The sequence below is a fragment of the Schistocerca serialis genome, chromosome 9 (genome assembly GCF_023864345.2).
Source record: "Schistocerca serialis cubense isolate TAMUIC-IGC-003099 chromosome 9, iqSchSeri2.2, whole genome shotgun sequence".
Classification (NCBI taxonomy): domain Eukaryota; kingdom Metazoa; phylum Arthropoda; class Insecta; order Orthoptera; family Acrididae; genus Schistocerca; species Schistocerca serialis.
The window spans coordinates 212147122-212167023 of record NC_064646.1 but is presented as its reverse complement, the minus strand read 5'-3'; the positions used below and the strand labels follow the sequence as shown (position 1 = coordinate 212167023).

The 19902-nt window shown below is 42.9% G+C and overlaps 1 protein-coding gene across 1 annotated transcript in view; it reads right to left on the bottom strand.

Moving 5' to 3' along the window:
* LOC126419068 (farnesol dehydrogenase-like) overlaps positions 1-19902 on the bottom strand; it is a 58272-nt gene that overhangs the window by 24950 nt on the left and 13420 nt on the right. The window contains exons 3-4 of the mRNA XM_050086149.1: positions 4031-4160; positions 794-923 (exon numbers count right to left, since the gene is read on the bottom strand). Coding sequence (XP_049942106.1) covers positions 794-923; positions 4031-4160 — 260 coding nt within the window. The remainder of the gene's footprint in view (positions 1-793; positions 924-4030; positions 4161-19902) is intronic.

Here is a 19902-nt window from a genome sequence, read left to right as displayed (position 1 = left end):
TCTCCTGGGTTTCTTTTACCGCATGCTCAATGTACAAAGAGAATAACAATATGGATGGGCTACAAACTAGCCTGACTCGCTTCGCAAGCACTGCTCCCCTTACATGTTTTTCGACACTTATAAAAACATTCTACCTTCTGGAAGAATGTAGCTATTAATTCATTACAAAATATATGAACCTTAATTTTATTATTTGATCTCATATTACATGTTTGGGATGCTCACTATATCAGTGTTGTTGCTCGCAGGGTTTTAATTCAGACCCAAAGCCATCCAAAGACCAGCTTTGTAAGACAAATGGCTTTCACAACGCATGGAGCACACGGAAATCACAAGTAACGATATGTGCTGGGGGTTACGTAAATCCGCTTTGATATTGATTTGTACTAGTTTGTACGTGTACGAGATAGTCTATGTTCAAACACTGATTATTCAACTGGTATTCCTTTTTTTATTGATCATGCGTGATGTGTATTATACTTCAATTATGTACACCCTATTTGACCTATAGGTTTTTTAATTGTTGAATTCGTGTTTTTTTTCTTCATTTATGAGAAGTAGGGTACTCTGTTAGATACATTACAAAGAGCTGCTGGAATGCAAGTTCTCAGATAATTTGCAAGAACAGCTGTGTCTGGAACACACACACACACACACACACACACACACACACACACACACACACACATACAAAACACAGATTCACGACAGTACTGATACTCATCTGTCACTTACGTAAAAACATAAAGCTCCTGGTCTGCTAGGCATGAGTGCCATACAATGGAAAACTTACCCCAACTCGTATCTTGCTGCCCTTGGCGACCAGGTCTTTCCTCAGCCCTTCGAGTAGCACTTTGACGGCGTGCTTGCTGGCGGAATACATCGCCATAACATCTAAAGTCGGTGGTGCGTGTCCCACAATACTGAAAATTACGAAACAGGTTGCAACATTAGAAATAGTCTGCAACATCATAGGTGCGTGTGAAATCAGTACCTGAGCCCAGTCCTGGATTATTAATCTCAAATAATAATGTACCCGTGAAATGTACAATGCTATTTTGCTGCGTATTCCGTAAGGTGCTACTTTATCATTCATCTTCTCAATCTTTTTCCCTACTTTTTGTTATTCCTCTCTCACTACAATTTCTAACTTTTCGTTATCTAGAGCCAGTGCATAAATCAGTGGTGATGATTTACTGGATTGCTTTTAGCCCGTTCTAGGCAATGCTAATAAGCTATGGTCATATTAATTCATACCATTGACAGGAACAAATTACTTGAACTTAATAATCAATGTTGGTTAAACTTTCTGAGAGATGCTTTTGCACTCCACCTCGCAACATTCTTTGGATACTCACGTACCGATAACGTATCAGCTTCGCTTATTGATGGTTTATTGTTTCCATGGGAATAATTCCGACACAGTGTTATTATAGGAACAAAGTTTTTTGTGACGACATCATGTTTAAGATATTTTCTGTTTTCTTGCTGCATCAAATTAGAGCAGAAAGGTAAACTTTCGATCATTATCTCCATCACCTTCGTCAGAAGTAACTGGCTGCTAATGTGCCAAGAAGGCAGTGAATAGTTTATACACAGCATTGTTATAGTTACTGTTGTAAACTTTGATTTGGTCCAGTGATCGGAGAACGTGACAGAGTCCTCTTTGATTTGGTCCAGTGATTGGAGAACCTATGAGAGGTGTCTTTACTATGACCTGCTAGATTTTGCGATATCGTCCTGAGAAAGGATTCACACAAAACTGACCTGACATTTTTATACTCTAGTACATTAGCACTTACAACTGAGGCATCACCCGGCTCTCTGGCAGTTACACAAAGTCACAGAACTTGCTTGAAAGACTTAGTAGCTCGAGTGAAAGCGATTTGCACCGAAATAATCACCTCAGTCCGGAATTAAGTTCTTTACTTGACTGTTACATCTACATCTATCCTCCGCAAGCCACCTGACGGTATGTGGCGGAGGGTACCTTGAGTACCTCTATCGGTTCTCCCTTCTGTTCCAGTCTCGTATTGTTCGTGGAAAGAAGGATTGTCGGTATGCTTCTGTGTGGGCTGTAATCTCTCTGATTTTATCCTCATGGTCTCTTCGCGAGATATACGCAGGAGGGAGCAATATACTGCTTGACTCCTCGGTGAAGGTATGTTCTCGAAACTTCAACAAAAGCCCGTACCGAGCTACTGAGCGTCTCTCCTGCAGAGTCTTCCACTGCAGTTTATCTACCATCTCCGTAACGCTTTCGCGATTACTAAATGATCCTGTAACGAAGCGCGCTGCTCTCCGTTGGATCTTCTCTATTTCTTTTATCAACCCTATCTGGTACGGATCCCACACTGCTGAGCAGTATTCAAGCAGTGGGCGAACAAGCGTACTGTAACCTACTTCCTTTGTTTTCGGATTGCATTTCCTTAGGATTCTTCCAATGAATCTCAGTCTGGCATCTGCTTTACCGACGATCAATTTTATATGATCATTCCATTTTAAATCACTCTTAATGCGTACTCCCAGGTAATTTATGGAATTAACTGCTTCCAGTTGCTGACCTGCTATGTTGTAGCTAAATGATAAGGCATCTTTCTTTCTATGTATTCACAGCACATTACACTTGTCTACATTGAGATTCAATGTAGCGTTGATCGCTATCATTCTGAGTATAATAGCACACATCTACCTTAAATTGCACGATAAAAGACTGAGTTACAATATCTGAGCAAGATTTATATAGCTGATCTCGGCTGGTATTGGGTAGCTTTGGCTTTTTTACTTAGCGTACACGTCGTCGGCCGTATTATACACTCAGATGAGAACAGTCATGAGATAGCAATAAGCATAATGGCAAGAGTGTGCCGAGAATACCAAATTTCAGGCATTACTTCTCACTACGGATAACGCAGTGGCTGACAACCTTAGCAGTGGCGTTTGCATGGATTTGTCAGCGCTAACAGGCAAGCAACACTAACAGCACATTGCCTGGAGCGCCTCTCATGGGCTCTTGAGCATATCGGTCGGGCCCTAGACGACTGAAAAACCGTAACCTGGCCAGTTGAGTCCCAATTTAAATTGATAACAGCTGATGGTAGGTTTCGAGTGTGGCGCAGACCCCGCGACGCCATGGACCCAGTTTGTCAACAAGCCTCTGCGCAAGTTGGTGGTGTGGTGGTGGTCCCATAATAGTGTGGGCTGTGTTTATATGGAATGTACTGTGTCATTTATTGGAAATGTTTATGTTGAGCTACTTTGAGACCATCTGCAAACATTCACAGACTTCATGTTCCGGAACAACGATGGGATTTTTATGGATGGCAATGCACCATGTCACTGGGCCACAATTGTTCGTGATTGGTTTGAAGAACATTCTGTAGAATTCGAACTAAAGATTTGGCCAGACAGATCGCCCGACATGAATTGCATCGAATATTTATGGGACTTAATCGAGAGGTCAGTTCGTGTACGAAATCCTGCACCGACAACAGTTTTTCACTACTGGACGGCTGTAGAGGTAATATTTGTACAGGGACGTCCAATGGCTTGTTGAGTCCATGCCACATCGACTTGCTAAACTATACTGGAGAAAAGGAGGTACAACAGGATATTAGGAAGAGTCTTATGATATTTGTCACTTCAGTGTATTTTAAACTTCATTAACGTTTGTCGGCTTAAAAAGCTAAACAGTTTTGTGTAGATGAGCTTGCTCAGTTTTTTTCTCATGTATGAAGGCATTTTTACCCGTAAAAAGTGTGCTGAATGTTTACGAGATTGTATGTTAGGGCTTTACGTAACACTTATCCGTGAGAAAACATTTTAGCATCGACAATGATCTCTTCTGCTTTTTTGCACCCGATGCAACTGGTGCTCACTAAGCGTGAGAAACTCTTTCAGACGTTTTCTCACGATCGAAAATCTGTGCCAAAACTATGTATGTTAGACTGCAAGCTACAGAAACAACATAAATACGTAACTGAATAAAATTAAGAATACATTCCCGGCATAGGGCCTGCCACAAGCTCACCTGTTGATATGGATGATGAAGCCGTCCTCGACGCCCCTGCTTAGCATGTCCTGCACGGCCTCTCTGGTGCAGATGCTCAGACCCAGCACGTTCACGTCCAGGATACTCTTCCAGTCTTCCGTTTTGCCACCTGGTCACAAGAATAAAAAGAAATTTTACTGTACTAGATTAAATGCGATGTCAACTAACTCATACAACTGCTGTGGCGGACGCTAAAAGACAAACTTACTATTAATATTCAGAGAGTATAGGTTCAAAGAAGGGTCAAACAAAGTATTACTTCCTGCCACATAAACTCTGTGAACCGTCTATGGGGAGAAATTTCAATGATACAGAGGCTCACAGACGTTTGTTCTTTCTGTGCACCATCTGAGAATGGAACATCAAGTCGGGCAGATGGTAGTGATGCCCACCGTACTCCTCACTTCACTTCGTAGGATGGCTTGCAGAGTGCAGCACAATTAAGAAGCCAGGATCGAGGTGTCCATCGACCAGTGTGATTGAGCACCGCAGGATATTTACACATACAGGGTGGTCCATTGATCGTGACCTGGTCAAATATCTCACGAAATAAGCGTCAAACGAAAAAACTACAAAGAACGAAACTTGTCTAGCTTGAAGGGGGAAACTAAATGGCGCTATGGTTGGCCCGCTGGATGGCGCTGCCATAGGTCAAACGGATATCAACTGCGTTTTTTTATATACGAACCCTCATTTTTATTACATATTCGTGTAGTACGTAAAGAAATATGAATGTTTTAGTTGGACCACTTTTATCGCTTTGTGATAGATGGCACTGTAATAGTCACAAACATATGGCTCACAATTTTAGACGAACAGTTGGTAACAGGTAGGTTTTTTAAATTAAAATACAGAACGTAGGTACCTTTGAACATTTTTTTTTCGGTTGTTCCAATGTGATACATGTACCTTTGTGCGCTTATCATTTCTGAGACTTCATGCTGTTACAGGCTGGTTACCTTTAAATACCACATTATTGCAATAAATGCTCAAAATGATGTCCGTCAACTTCAATGCATTTGGCAATACGTGTAACTACATTCCTCTCAACAGAGAGTAGTTCGCCTTCCGTAATGTTCGCACATGCATTGACAATTCGCTGACGCATGTTATCAGGCATTGTCGGTGGATCACGATAGCAAATATCCTTCAACTTAGAAATGATGCTTACTTCGTGAGATATTTGGCCCGGTCACTGTCAATGGCGGTAGTATCATGTACACGAGATATATTGGCAGAGTCGTCACTTGTACTCAGGTGATTCAAGTGAAAAGTTTTCCGACGTGATTATGGCCATACTATGTGAATTAACAGACTTTGAACGCGGAATGGAGTGTGTTCAATATTCCGAGATCTACAGGGCCAAGAATGTACCGAGAAGACAAAATTTCAAGCATTACTTCTCATCACCGACAACTCACTGGACGACGATCTTCACTTAACGGCCGAGAGCACCGGCGTTTCCATAGGATTGTCGGTGCTAACAGAAAAGCAACACTGCGTGAAACAACTGCAGAAATCAATGTGGCACGTACGACGAACGTACGAGACGTTAAGCCCCCTGCACACAGGGACAGTAATGGCAGCCAGTAATACTAGCCACACTGGGAGCAAGTAATTATCCCTCCACTGTCTCCATGTGTAGAAGTATTTCGGCATCGCCGTGGAGTAGTCTGCTCGCGACCAGCAAACTCAAGCAGTTTTGAGATTAGTTGACGTCAAAGGTCCAGTAACACGGTCACATTATCTGGTGGCAGCCATTACTGGACTGTCAGTAGAACACTAGGCACTACCGTTGTGCGTGTTATACTTTCGTTGCAAAATGTCTTCAGTGTATGGAGAAGCGCAGTCAAAACAGACTGCTAGTGTAAAATGGATTGTGAACAATATAAGTATATTTTTAGAAATTTATGTAAACTATGGAACATTTGTCATTGTGATTATGCCAACAAGGCAAAGACGGAGAGTTCTGTGATGAATTTAAAGAGTGACTTAGTGGAACTAGCGGTCTCAGTTCCCGACGTGGGTTTTTTGAGAGCCCGATAAAGGCTACAAAGGCCACGTATAGAGCTGAACTCTTGAAAGTGAGTTCCTCAAGACAAGCGGAGCGGGCACTGCCATCTGCGTACCGAAGCTACCATGGTTCACTGCAGCTGGCCATCTCAATGAGAGATGTAGTCATCACGATGAGATCAGCATCGAATTTGGTTTTTAATCCTTGTGTGTGTCAAATGACAATCGTGAGCCCAGGTAAATTAGTAAATAGATATTCAATTAATTGTCACCTTCTAGTCCTAAGGTCATATAATTTCTATTATGTATTAAAATGGAAAAGAAAGCAACAACTGTATTTATAAACACAAGGAGAAAAGTATAATAACAATTACTTCAAAAGAGAACACTCTTCAGAGTATTTATTTTAATAAGATACTAGGCTACATCAAACGACTATGACTACGAAGCCATACCGTCTTAAAATATTTTGCAGCGTTTTCAGTGTAATCAGCTGTTAACATCTTGTAACCTCTCAACAGATAAATTCCGTAACCTCCCAATAAAAAAAGTGACTAACCTCCCAAAAAAATGTGACTCATATATAACTTATCCAAAGAAGTCTCGTAATGTAACGTTTCAATAATTAACTGACTGTGAAACTAAATTGCACGTCAGCAGTGCTGCGTCATGGCCCTGAAAAATTATTCTGAATAAACTGAAAATTCTTACCTCAATGATGTCGCCGGATAACGCGTATACATCTGCTTCTATAAGAAATTTTTCTGGCAGAGCCCAGTGCAATGCTGGCCACTTCATTTTGTTACGTATGAAAAACAACTGATTTTCTTTACGATAACTGGCATGACTATGGATAGGAGAAATTAGTAAAAACTTTAAATTCAGATGAATGACTGTCAAAAGTTATCTTTATAAGAAAGATTGTCATTGAAAGATTTTTTGAAAATATTTACGTGAGACTTTGATACAACAATAGTACAAAAATCAGTTGTAGCAATTAACATATGCGCGAGGCAGTAAAGAACAATAATTTTTGCTTTTACCTTATACTACATCGCTCAGGCACCGCCATCGTTCTCCACGACCGGCCTTGCTAATTCCATAACTCTACTTCCTTCTCGAGCTACAACACTGGACACAAGTGCTCTCTGTGAGCTATACAACTCGACAACTGCTCTCTATAAGCGACCTGGCCCCATCGCCCGACTGCGAGCTACTATTACTCTACTACTACTACTACTACGACTACTGCCGACGCTGCTCTCTGGTCTGCGATTCTATTGTAGCTTACATATCGCAGGGAGCAATCCATCGAAGTTACATCTGCTCGAGTGCGCTAGCAATAAATTCCTTAGTCATGGACCTCTTACTGTCTAAACAAACATTGTTACCCACTGCACAATAACACTAGTAAGACGTTCAGAACAGTTTATTTTACAGAGTTTGTCGATAACTACTTAGGGCCTAAGTACATCTGCTGTGCCACTTATTACATGCCAGCAGCATTCATCTACCAAGACATTCGTCGTTCACCCCTGAAGTACTCAGCCAGTTCCTTCCTCGTTTCCCAAGTAATTTTGCACTGTGTGTTTATGGAGCCAGCCGCTATCAGTGACGGAAGTTCTGTTCCAGTGGAACGCCGCTTGTTGGGGTGAAACAAACTGGTGTCAGTGTCATCATTTTCAACCAATTCTCTTTCAACATAGGTTGCTGGCGACGTTGTTCGTAACCAGTTTGGGGAGTACATTGTACAGTCAAATTTATTGTTTCTAACTCAACTTTGATTTCTTTTCCAAAGACAATAAATCTTGCTGCAACTATACCAAATTCGTTTTCCACTATTCTGCGAGAATGGAAAAGCACATATGAATTTACGTTCGCGAAATATCAAATATCGTTTCATTAAGTTCGGTGGCAAAGGGAAAGCGTCATCACTCAAAAGAGACTGAGGTGACTAATATCATGGAAAACTGATATACACACACACGAATTGCGGTAGTACCGCGTACACATGGCATACAAGGGCAGTGCATTGACGGAGCTGCCATTTGTACCCATGTGATTCATCTGAAAAGTGTTCGACCTTATTATGGTCGCACAACGGAAATTAACAGACTCTGAACGCTTAAAGGAGTGAAGGCAGCAAAAGACCGACACTAGTCGCCTGCAGCGCCTCACCTGGACTCGTGACCATATGGGTTAGACTCCAGACGACTGGAGAACTGTGGCTTGGTCAGATCAGTTCCGATTTCAGTTAGTAGGAGCTGATGGTAGGGTTAGAATGTGGCGAAGATTCCACGAAGCCAAGTTGTTAACCAGGCAACGTGCACGCTGTTTGTGGCTCTGTAGTGGTTTGGGATGCGTTTATGTGGAATAGGCTGAGTCCTCTGGTCCAACTGAACCGATCATTCACTGGAAATGGATATGTTCGGCTACAAGGAGGCCATTTCGAGCCATTTATGGACTTCACATTCCGATACAACGGTGGAATTTTTTGTGGATGATATTGCTCCATGTCAGCGACCCACAATTGTTCGTGATTAGTCTGAAGAACATTCTGGACAATTCGAGAGAATCATTTGGTCACCCAGATCGTCCGACAAGAAGCACATCAGACATTTATGAGACATAATGGAGCACTAATTTTGTGCACAAAATCATACACAGGCAACGCTTTCGCAATTATGCACGGCTATAGAGGCAGCATGGCTCAGTTTTCCTGCAGCGGACTTGGAACGGCTCGTAAGAGTCCATGCCTCGTCGAGTTAATGCACTAAGCCGGGTTAAAGTAAGTCTGACATGATATTAGGAGGTATCCGATGACTTCTGTAAAGTGTTTATTAGAAAAATGTTATGTAGTATTCAGTATTTTAAACATAGCTGCGCAACAGCAACGGTTCCACGTAATAAGATTAAAAACAGCCGACCAGTTGCAATGGACAAAGTAATCTTTACCTAGGTTTCGACAGATTTAAATCTATCTTCTTCAGAAGGCGGCAGTATTACATTAATATGGAATGATATGTCATTGTCGTTTTTACAAATATCTGCATAGATCCATTAGTCCAAATAAAATATAGCCCCGAAAATAGGGTTTGTCAAATAAAAAAATAAAAAAATAAATAAAAATAAAAATAAAAAAACCCTATTTTCAGGGCTATATTTTATTTGGACTAATGGATCTATGCAGATATTTGTAAAAACGACAATGACATATCATTCCATATTAATGTAATACTGCCGCCTTCTGAAGAAGATAGATTTAAATCTGTCGAAACCTAGGTAAAGATTACTTTATCCATTGCAACTGGTCGGCTGTTTTTAATCTTATTATGTAGTATTGTCTTATGCTGACTAAAGCGAGAACAATCGGAATACATTCGCGTCATTCGTTCTTCCATTGGTTGCTGTGCCCACTAACGATAAGTCATCAGGCCTCTAGTTTTGGACGGGCAGGAATGGCATTTCTCATTCCCATACCTGCTTTCGATATTTTATATTCAATTAAATTACACAGTTTTTTAAATTGTCCCACACTCATTCTCATAATTCTCTTGTATTCTAGAGAATCCTGCTCGGAATCTTCCCGAAATACTGTAGACAAAGTTCTCAGCTGATCTCTATGATGCACCGAGTCTTTAATCCAGCACGACCTATTATTGGTTTATGTTTCTTGAAGCTCTTCACTAGCACAATGTACAGTTTCAGCCTCTCACTCACAGCCTCATCAACAGCTCCCTCATACTCTTGGTCAGTCTCCTGAATGTTATCACACATCCTCGGACACACTTGCACTTATTACATCCGTATACAAACCAGCTACTGTCTATCAAATGGTTCAAATGGCTCTGAGCACTATGCGACTCAACTTCTGAGGTCATCAGTCGCCTAGAACTTAAAACTAATTAAACCTAACTAACCTAAGGACATCATACACATCCATGCCCGAGGCAGGATTCGAACCTGCGACCGTAGTACTGTCTATCACTAGAAAAGTTTCACTGGAACCCATTTCTGTCTTCTTATGTAAGCCCACTGTCCCAGCCAGTTCTGGTCGCCAGTGTTGTTCCTGTGTAGAGTGGGCTTTAGAACAGTATGGCGAAATTTCGTGTTAATGGGCTAAGGCAGTAGGCGGCCGACGCGACTGCCTTTGCCAGCAGCACGTTGCCTGCAGCACCTCTCCTGGGCTCGTGATCATATAGATTGGACCCTAGAAGACTGGAAAACTGCGGCCTGATTAGGTGAATTCCGATTTCATTTGGTAAGAGCTGATGATAGGGTTCGTGTGGCGCAGACTCCACGAAGCCATGGACCCAAGTTGTCAACTAGGGTCTGTGCAAGCTGCCAGTGGCTCCATGTTGATGTGAGCTCTGTTTACATGGAATACGAGGTGCGCCAATAAAGTAATGAGACTGATTTTCTTTGCAAGATGTGGCAACCCTGCAGGCTTGCGTAGGCACAATATCTTTCACCTTGGTCTATAAGCTGCTTCTAGTCCAAGTGGCACATCGATGCAACTGCTCAGTCTGAGTTGTGCTGTAATAAATTAACACGTGTTTGTGTCTCTCGTCATGGAAATGGAACCGCATAATATTTCGCAACGGTGTGCCATTTCTTTTTGCGTTAAATTGGGTGAAAACGTGACGACAACTTATAGTAAGCTTCAGAAGGCTTTTGGAGAGGAGGTTATGTCAAGAGCTCAAGTTTTTCGTTGGCATAAAATGTTTAGTGAACGCAGAACGAATATTGAGGACGAAGACAGCAGTGGACAACCATCAACCTCACGGTCGGTTGTCAACTTGGCCAGAGTGCGTGAACTCGTACGATCTGATAGAAGATTATGCGTGAAAATGCTTGCAGAAGAACTGAACATCAATCGAGAAACGGTTCGTCTAATAATATCTGAAGATCTTGGTATGAGAAAGATCTGTGCAGAAATGGTCCCCAAAAATCTCACACCACAACAGCGAGGAACACGAAAAAATGTGGCAGCCGATCTGTTAGAGCAAACGGAAATCAATCCAGAATTGTTGAGCCGTGTTATCACTGGTGATGAAAGTTGGTGTTTTCAGTACGATCCAGAGACGAAACGCCAAATTTCGCAATGGTGCTCAAAGGGATCACACAGACCAAAAAAAACTCGCATGTCAAAGTCTAAAGTGAAATGCATGCTTGTGTGCTTCTTTGATTCCAAGGGAATTGTTCATAAAGAGTGGGTGCCTCCTGTACAAACAGTTAAGCAATATTACTACAAAGAAATCTTAGAAAGACTTCGTAAAAGAATTCTTCGTGTCCGTGCCAACAACGCTAATAATTGGATTCTTCATCACGATAATGCGCCATCCCATACTGCTCTGTCAGTACAGCAATTTTTAACCTCAAAACAAATTTCAGTACTACCACAGCCACCTTATTCACCAGATATCACTCCGTGCGACTTTTTTCTATTTCCAAGAGTCAAGGGACACCATTTTCCAACCCACGATGTCCAAACAGCTGTGAGGAGGGTCTTGGAGGATATTACAGAAGATAAGTTCCAGAAATGTTATCATCAATGGCAGAAGCGCTGGAAAAAGTGTGTGCAATCAGAAGGGAACTACTCTGAAGGAGATAAAACTAACCTTGACTAAAACGGTAACCAACTTTTTTTTTACATCAGTTTCATTACTTTATTATCGCATCTCGTGGAAAGCGTCCTCTGGCTCAACTGAGACAGCTGAGACCATTTGCAGCCGTTCATGTACTTCATGTTCCCGAACCACGGAATTTTTATGGATGACAATGCGCCACAACTGTTCACATTTGGTTTGAAGTGTATTCTGGACAATTCTAGCGAATTATTTGGCTACTCAGGTGACTCGACATGAATCCCATCGAACATTTATGGGGCATAAACGAGAGGACAGTTCCTGCACAAAATCGTGCGTCGGCAAAACGTTCGCATTTGTGATCGGCTATAGAGACAGCATAGTTCAATATTCCTGCAGGGGGCTTCCAGCGACTTGCTGGGTCTACATCTACATCTACATACATACTTCGCAATCCACCATACGGTGCGTGGCGGAGGGTACCTCGTACCACAACTAGCATCTTATCTCCCTGTTCCACTCCCAAACAGAACGAGGGAAAAATGACTGCCTATATGCCTCTGTACGAGCCCTAATCTCTCTTATCTTTGTGGTCTTTCCGCGAAATGTAAGTTGGCGGCAGGAAAATTGTACTGCAGTCAGCCTCAAATGCTGGTTCTCTAAATTTCCTCAGTAGAGATTCACGAAGAGAACGCCTCCTTTCCTCCAGAGACTCCCACCCGAGTTCCTGAAGCATTTCCGCAACACTCGCGTGATGATCAAACCTACCAGTAACAAATCTAGCAGCCCACCTCTTAATTGCTTCTATTTCCTCCCTCAAACCGACCTGATAGGGATTCCAAACGCTCGAGAAGTAATCAAGAATAGGTCGTATTAGTGTTTTATAAGCGGTCTCCTTTACAGATGAAAAACTTCTTCCCAAAATTCTACCAATGAACCGAAGACGACTCTCCGCCTTCCCCACAACTGACATTACGTGCTTGTCCCACTTCATATCTCTCTGCGATGTTGCGCCCAAATATTTAATCGACTTGACTGTCAAGCGCTACACTACTAATGTCGTATTCAAACATTACGGGATTCTTTTTCCTATTCATCTGCATTAATTCACATTTATCTATATTTAGAGTTACCTGCCATTCTTTACACCAGTCACAAATCCTGCCCAAGTCATCTTGTATCCTCCTACAGTCACTCAACGACGACACCTTCCCGTACACCACAGCATCATCAGCAAACAGCCGCACATTGCTATCCACTCTATCCAAAAGATCATTTATGAAGATAGAAAACAACAGCGGACCTACCACACTTCCCTGGGGCACTCCAGATGATACCCTCACCTCCGATAAACACTCACCATCGAGGACAACGTACTGGGTTCTATTACTTAAGAAGTCTTCGAGCCACTCACATATTTTGGGAACCAATCCCATATGCTCGTACCTTAGTTAGGAGTCTGCAGTGGGGCACCGAGTCAAACGCTTTCCGGAAGTCAAGAAATATGGCATCCGTCTGATACCCTTCATCCATGGTTCGCAAGATATCATGTGGAAAAAGGGCGAGTTGCGTTTCGCAGGAGCGATGCTTTCTAAAGCCGTGCTGATGCATGGACAGCAACTTCTCTGTCTCAAGGAAATTCATTATATTCGAACTGAGAATATGTTCGAGAATCCTGCAACAAACCGATGTTAAGGATATTGGTCCGTCATTTTGAGGATCCGTCCATCTACCCTTCTTATATACAGGCGTCACCTGTGTTTTTTTCCAGTAGCTCGGGACTTTACGTTGGGCAAGAGATTCGCGATAAATGAAAGCTAAGTAAGGAGCCAATGCAGTAGAGTACTCTCTGTAAAACCGAATTGGAATCCCATCAGGACCTAGCGATTTATTTATTTTCAACCCATTCAGCTGCTTCACAACCCCAGGGATGTCTATTACTATGTCCTCCACTCGGGAATCTGTACGAGACTCAAACGGCGGTATGTTTGTACGATCCTCCTGCGTGAAAGATTTCTCAAATGCAAAATTTAAAATTTGAGCTCTCGTTTTGCTGTCTTCCATTGCCAGGCCAGACTGATCAGTGAGTGACTGGATGGAAGCCTTCGACCCGCTTACCGATTTTACGTAAGACCAGAATTTCCTTGGGTTTTCAGCAAGATCTTTTGCTAAGGTATGACGGTGGTAGTGGTTGTATGCTTCTCGCATCGCTCTTTTTACAGCGGCACGAGTCTCTACTAACTTTTGCCTGTCCTCATTCTCACGATCTTTCTTGTACCGCGAGTGCAACTGTCTTTGCTTCCTGAGCATTTTCCGAATTGCGCTATTAAACCACGGTGGGTCTTTTCCGTCCGTAACCCGCTTTTTCGGCACATACTTCTCCAATGCGTGATTTACAATGTGCCCATGCCACGTCGAGCTGCTGCACTACATCAGGCAAAAGGATGTCTGACACGATATTTGAATACATACCATGGCTTTTTTCACCTCACTGTACGTCCCACAGATGGCTGCGACAACAGATGGAAGTAGCGAGGAATAGTGTCTCCAAAGGTGGCATCCGGTGCCTCTAAGACACACACTACCTTGTATGTTGGGTCCCATCCATGTTGCATCTTTGATTTCATGGTTTAATGTATCTAACCTGATGAAGTGGTTTGTAGGCTATAAAACCAGTGATTAAATAAATTAATTACAATAGCTGCGGTTATTACTCAAGATGTCTCTAAGATAATCTCTACTAACGATTAGTGCAGTTGTAAATGCATCAGACTATACAAGGTAGTGAAAATGCTGTCCAATGCAGTGTGAAATTGTTGTCCAATAAAATGCAACTATGCGTGCATAGCTCTCTCATTGCAAATAGTTGAATCTACAACATCGTCACAATGTAAAAAAGACGTTATTTGTGTGGTCTTATAGTTGCACGATGATAATTTCTATTTTCATATTTGTCTTACGGGGACAGCTGTTTTTCTATAATAGTGTTTTACTGATCACAGTACAGGCAACTGTAATGAAAGGAGGCTTCATGCCTCATTGTAGTATAACTTGTCGCTCACACGTTAGTTATGGTAACTGAGCTCACGGCAAGTGAAATTATAGTAGATCTGCGACATAACAGCTCCGACACAAGTCCAACATGTTTTTTCCCCATTGACGCTGAAAATCTTCTGCTGCCGACAACTTTCACGTCATGTATTCATTTGCGAGTCGATAAACACACGTACGTCTCAAAGAGCCTATAATGAACGGTTCCGTCTGCTAGAGTAGTTTTATCTGTGCTTGGGAATTGCATTGCGTATCTCTAACCTACCAATCGTACTTTTTTTCGTCTTTTTCTCCCGTCAGTCTTCTGACGGGTTTCATTCAGCCTACCACGAATTCCTCTCTTGTTCCAACCTCTTCATCTCAGAATGCGCTTGCAAAGTACATCCTCAATTACATGTTATATGTAGTCCAGTCTCTATTTTCCTCTTCTTCTTGTCACTGTTTTCCATATGTCCCTTTCATCGCCGAGTTTGCATAGACCTCCTCATTCGATACTTCATCAGTCAACAATTTTCAACGTTCTTCTGTAGCACCACATATTAAATACTCCGATTCTCTTCTTTTCCAGTTTTCCCACTGTCTATAGTCCATAATTCACTACATACATTATTGTGTCCCAAACGTACCTTCCCAGAGATTTCTACTTCGAATTAAGGCCTATGACTAATACTAGCAGACTTTTTAGGCCAGGAATGCCCTTTTTGCCTGTGCTATTCTAGATTTTACGCCCTTACTTCGTCCGTTACAGGTTATTTTGCTGCATATCGGAATTCCTTAACTTTCTCTAATTCGTGACCAATATTTTTTATGTTCAGTTTCTCGCTATTCTCATTGCTGATACTTCTCATTACTTTCGTCATTCTTCGGTTTACTTTCAATCCACATTATGTACTCATTAGACTGTTCATTCCATTCAACATATCCAATAATTCTTCTTCACTTTCACTGGGGACAGCAATGTCATTCGCGAATCTTATCATTGATATTCTTTCACCATGAATTCCAATTTCACTCTTGATCGTTACTTTTATTTCCGTCATTGCTTCTTCTGTATATACATTCTTTTTAATACAAGATCCCCTTTCTTCGTCTTCCAATATCACTGCTCCCTCGTGGTTCTTGTACATATTGTATATTACCTGTCTGTCCCTATAGCTTACTCCAATTTTTCCCAGACTTTCGGTCAGCTTGCACCATTTTAAATTACCGTACGCTCTGTCCTGGTCGACAAATCCTACGACCGTGTCTCGATTTTTCTTTAGTCTTGCTTCCATTGTCAAGTACAACGTCAGAACTGCATTCAAGATGCCTTTACCTTTCCTAAAGCCAAACTGGTAATTGTCTAACAGATCCTCAATTTTCGTTTCATTCTTCTCTATATATTATTCTCGTCAGCAACTTGTTTTCATGAGCTGAAAAGCTGATTGTGTGATAGTTCTCCTACGCATCAGCTCTTGTTGCCTTCGGAATTGTGTGCATGATGTATTTTCGAAAGTCTTGTGGTACGTCGCGAGTGTCATAGATGATGTACACCAATCTGAATAGTCGTTTGGTTGCCACTTCCCCCAGTGATATCAGAAATTGTGATTGTATACACTCCTGGAAATGGAAAAAAGAACACATTGACACCGGTATGTCAGACCCACCATACTTGCTCCGGACACTGCGAGAGGGCTGTACAAGCAATGATCACACGCACGGCACAGCGGACACACCAGGAACCGCGGTGTTGGCCGTCGAATGGCGCTAGCTGCCCAGCATTTGTGCTCCGCCGCCGTCAGTGTCAGCCAGTTTGCCGTGGCATACGGAGCGCCATCGCAGTCTTTAACACTGGTAGCATGCCGCGGCAGCGTGGACGTGAACCGTATGTGCAGTTGACGGACTTTGAGCGAGGGCGTATAGTGGGCGTGCGGGAGGCCGGGTGGACGTACCGCCGAATTGCTCAACACGTGGGGCGTGAGGTCTCCACAGTACATCGATGTTGTCGCCAGTGGTCGGCGGAAGGTGCACGTGCCCGTCGACCTGGGACCGGACCGCAGCGACGCACGGATGCACGCCAAGACCGTAGGATCCTACGCAGTGCCGTAGGGGACCGCACCGCCACTTCCCAGCAAATTAGGGACACTGTTGCTCCTGGGGTATCGGCGAGGACCATTCGCAACCGTCTCCATGAAGCTGGGCTACGGTCCCGCACACCGTTAGGCCGTCTTCCGCTCACGCCCCAACATCGTGCAGCCCGCCTCCAGTGGTGTCGCGACAGGCGTGAATGAAGGGACGAATGGAGACGTGTCGTCTTCAGCGATGAGAGTCGCTTCTGCCTTGGTGCCAATGATGGTCGTATGCGTGTTTGGTGCCGTGCAGGTGAGCGCCACAATCAGGACTGCATACGACCGAGGCACACAGGGCCAACACCCGGCATCATGGTGTGGGGAGCGATCTCCTACACTGGCCGTACACCACTGGTGATCGTCGAGGGGACACTGAATAGTGCACGGTACATCCAAACCGTCATCGAACCCATCGTTCTACCATTCCTAGACCGGCAAGGGAACTTGCTGTTCCAACAGGACAATGCACGTCCGCATGTATCCCGTGCCACCCAACGTGCTCTAGAAGGTGTAAGTCAACTACCCTGACCAGCAAGATCTCCGGATCTGTCCCCCATTGAGCATGTTTGGGACTGGATGAAGCGTCGTCTCACGCGGTCTGCACGTCCAGCACGAACGCTGGTCCAACTGAGGTGCCAGGTGGAAATGGCATGGCAAGCCGTTCCACAGGACTACATCCAGCATCTCTACGATCGTCTCCATGGGAGAATAGCAGCCTGCATTGCTGCGAAAGGTGGATATACACTGTACTAGTGCCGACATTGTGCATGCTCTGTTGCCTGTGTCTATGTGCCTGTGGTTCTGTCAGTGTGATCATGTGATGTATCTGACCCCAGGAATGTGTCAATAAAGTTTCCCCTTCCTGGGACAATGAATTCACGGTGTTCTTATTTCAATTTCCAGGAGTGTATATCTTTTCAGAATCTCTGTTCGACCATGATGTAAGCGAGCTGGAATCTTTCTGTATCTTCTGATTTTGTCCAGGTGTACCACCTCCTCTTGTGATTCTTGAACAGAGTATTCTCCATTACTAGCTGAAATTTATTGCAGAACTCAATCTTTCTGCTCTCTCATTCCTACTGCCAAGCCCATATTCTGCCATGGCTCTTTCTTCTACTCCTTATCCCAGAACTACACTCGAATCCACCATGATTATTAGGAATTCATCTCCCTTCACGTTCTGAAATACTCATTCAATATCCTCGGATACTTTCTCTATCTTTTCGTCTTCTGGTTGCGACACCCGCATGTGTAACTGAACTGTTGTTGTCGGTGTTGGTTTGCTGTCGATTCTGATGAGAATATTTCTATCACTGAACTGTTCACTATAATTCATTCTCTCCTCTGCCTTCCTATTTATAAACGAATCCTACTTCCATTGACACATTTTATGCTGCTGTTGATATTACCTCTATTCGTCACGTCAGAAATCTCTGTCTTCTTACGATTCCACTTCACTGACACTCATTTTGCACAGTTATAGCCTTAGTATTTCCCTTTTCAGATTTTCTAGATTCCCTACCAGGTTCAAGCTTCCTTCCACGCCGCGGCTCGTAGAATGTTACCCTTATGTTCAGTATTGCGTCTTTTTCTCATAGTCACTTCCCCCTTGGCAATCCCCTCCCGGATATCGCACTGCTTAACGCGCCTAATTTCGTTAGCTAGTTGGGCGTGGTTGAGTGTACAGACACTCTCTCGTCTTCCGACTGCCGCTGTGAAAAACTTTCTTCGCTTCCTGCCGTGAACGTGCCGACTTGTAAAAAATAAACACATTGTCTTTTGATATTGACGTAGATACACTGAAGCTACATCGTCCTGGATTTTTTGTGTGTTGATTACTTGTTCACATTCCATTTGGGTAAATATGTATTATGGATTTCTTCTTCAGGTTTATGTATGTGAGGTACTCTGCAGTTGTATTGCCTGAGAGCAATGCTAGCTGTTTGTTATAATTTACACCTTGATTAGTACACTTGGGAATCATCATCTACTCTCCTTTCCGATATTTGACGATGCAAGTCGCTTATTCCGTTATCTTCCCACTCATTAAATAATTTTTCAGGCATTTGTATGGATATGAGGTTATTTTTCTGTCTTGTATAAAAATACCATTAATTTTGGCGAGAGAGAAAGGTATGATGGTAATACGGTGCTCAGCAGCGCCTATTAATGGGCAAAGTTTTTTCTTTTACACAACACCATGCAGGACTTGACAGATACTGCTTTCAATCTTCTGCAACATGAATTAGAAATGATTAGTCTTCACAGTTCTCTTCCTATTAATGATAATACATTTTCTCTCTCGTAGTACGATAGTGTCGATGACGATGCGGCTGTCGTCTTCTTGAGGATTATTCCCGCGCATCCGAAGATTTGCTGCAATGGTTCATGGTGTGTACAGAGGGGAACAAGTGTACTTGAAGGTCGTAGAAATAAAAATACTTTTCTTTCACGAGCTGTCCACTTTTTAACTGATACATAGCGAAAAATATTACTCCGTACACCACGATGGACGAGAACAGAAGAGCGTTGTTGCTTGCATTAAAACAACAGTGGCGCTCAGGGGGGCGCAGAAAGCTATGCGCAGAAAGCAACGTGTTTTCTCAGTTGTGCGCATGACGTAACGGTGGAAGCAGCTGTGCCAAACAGTAAACAGTTCGAATTGTGTGTGACTGTTTTTCTTGTGTTGTTTTGTGTTTGAAGGAGTATTTTGATTGAGTTCTTTCTTCTGAGGTACTCAGTCAACAGCGGAAACATTCGGAATTCGGGAGTGTTAACGGTTTTTGCTGTAACTGATATTTGATTCGGAACTGAAATAGTTAGCGACAGTGGACAGCGGAATCAACATTGTGTTCGCCAGCTCTATAGTTTATGGTTCGTCCTGTGAAATTCTTATTGGAGAATCTACTAGTGAGTGAGAAAACTAATTTTTACAATGCCAGGCTGTGCTCTAACGGGCTGTTTTTCCTACAACTGGAGCACAAAGGGAACTGACGTAATGTATCACAGTTTCCCGCGTAATGAAACATTACAAAAACTATGGTTGTCGAAATGTTGAGGGAAAGACAGTGTAAATGTAGCGCATGCAAGA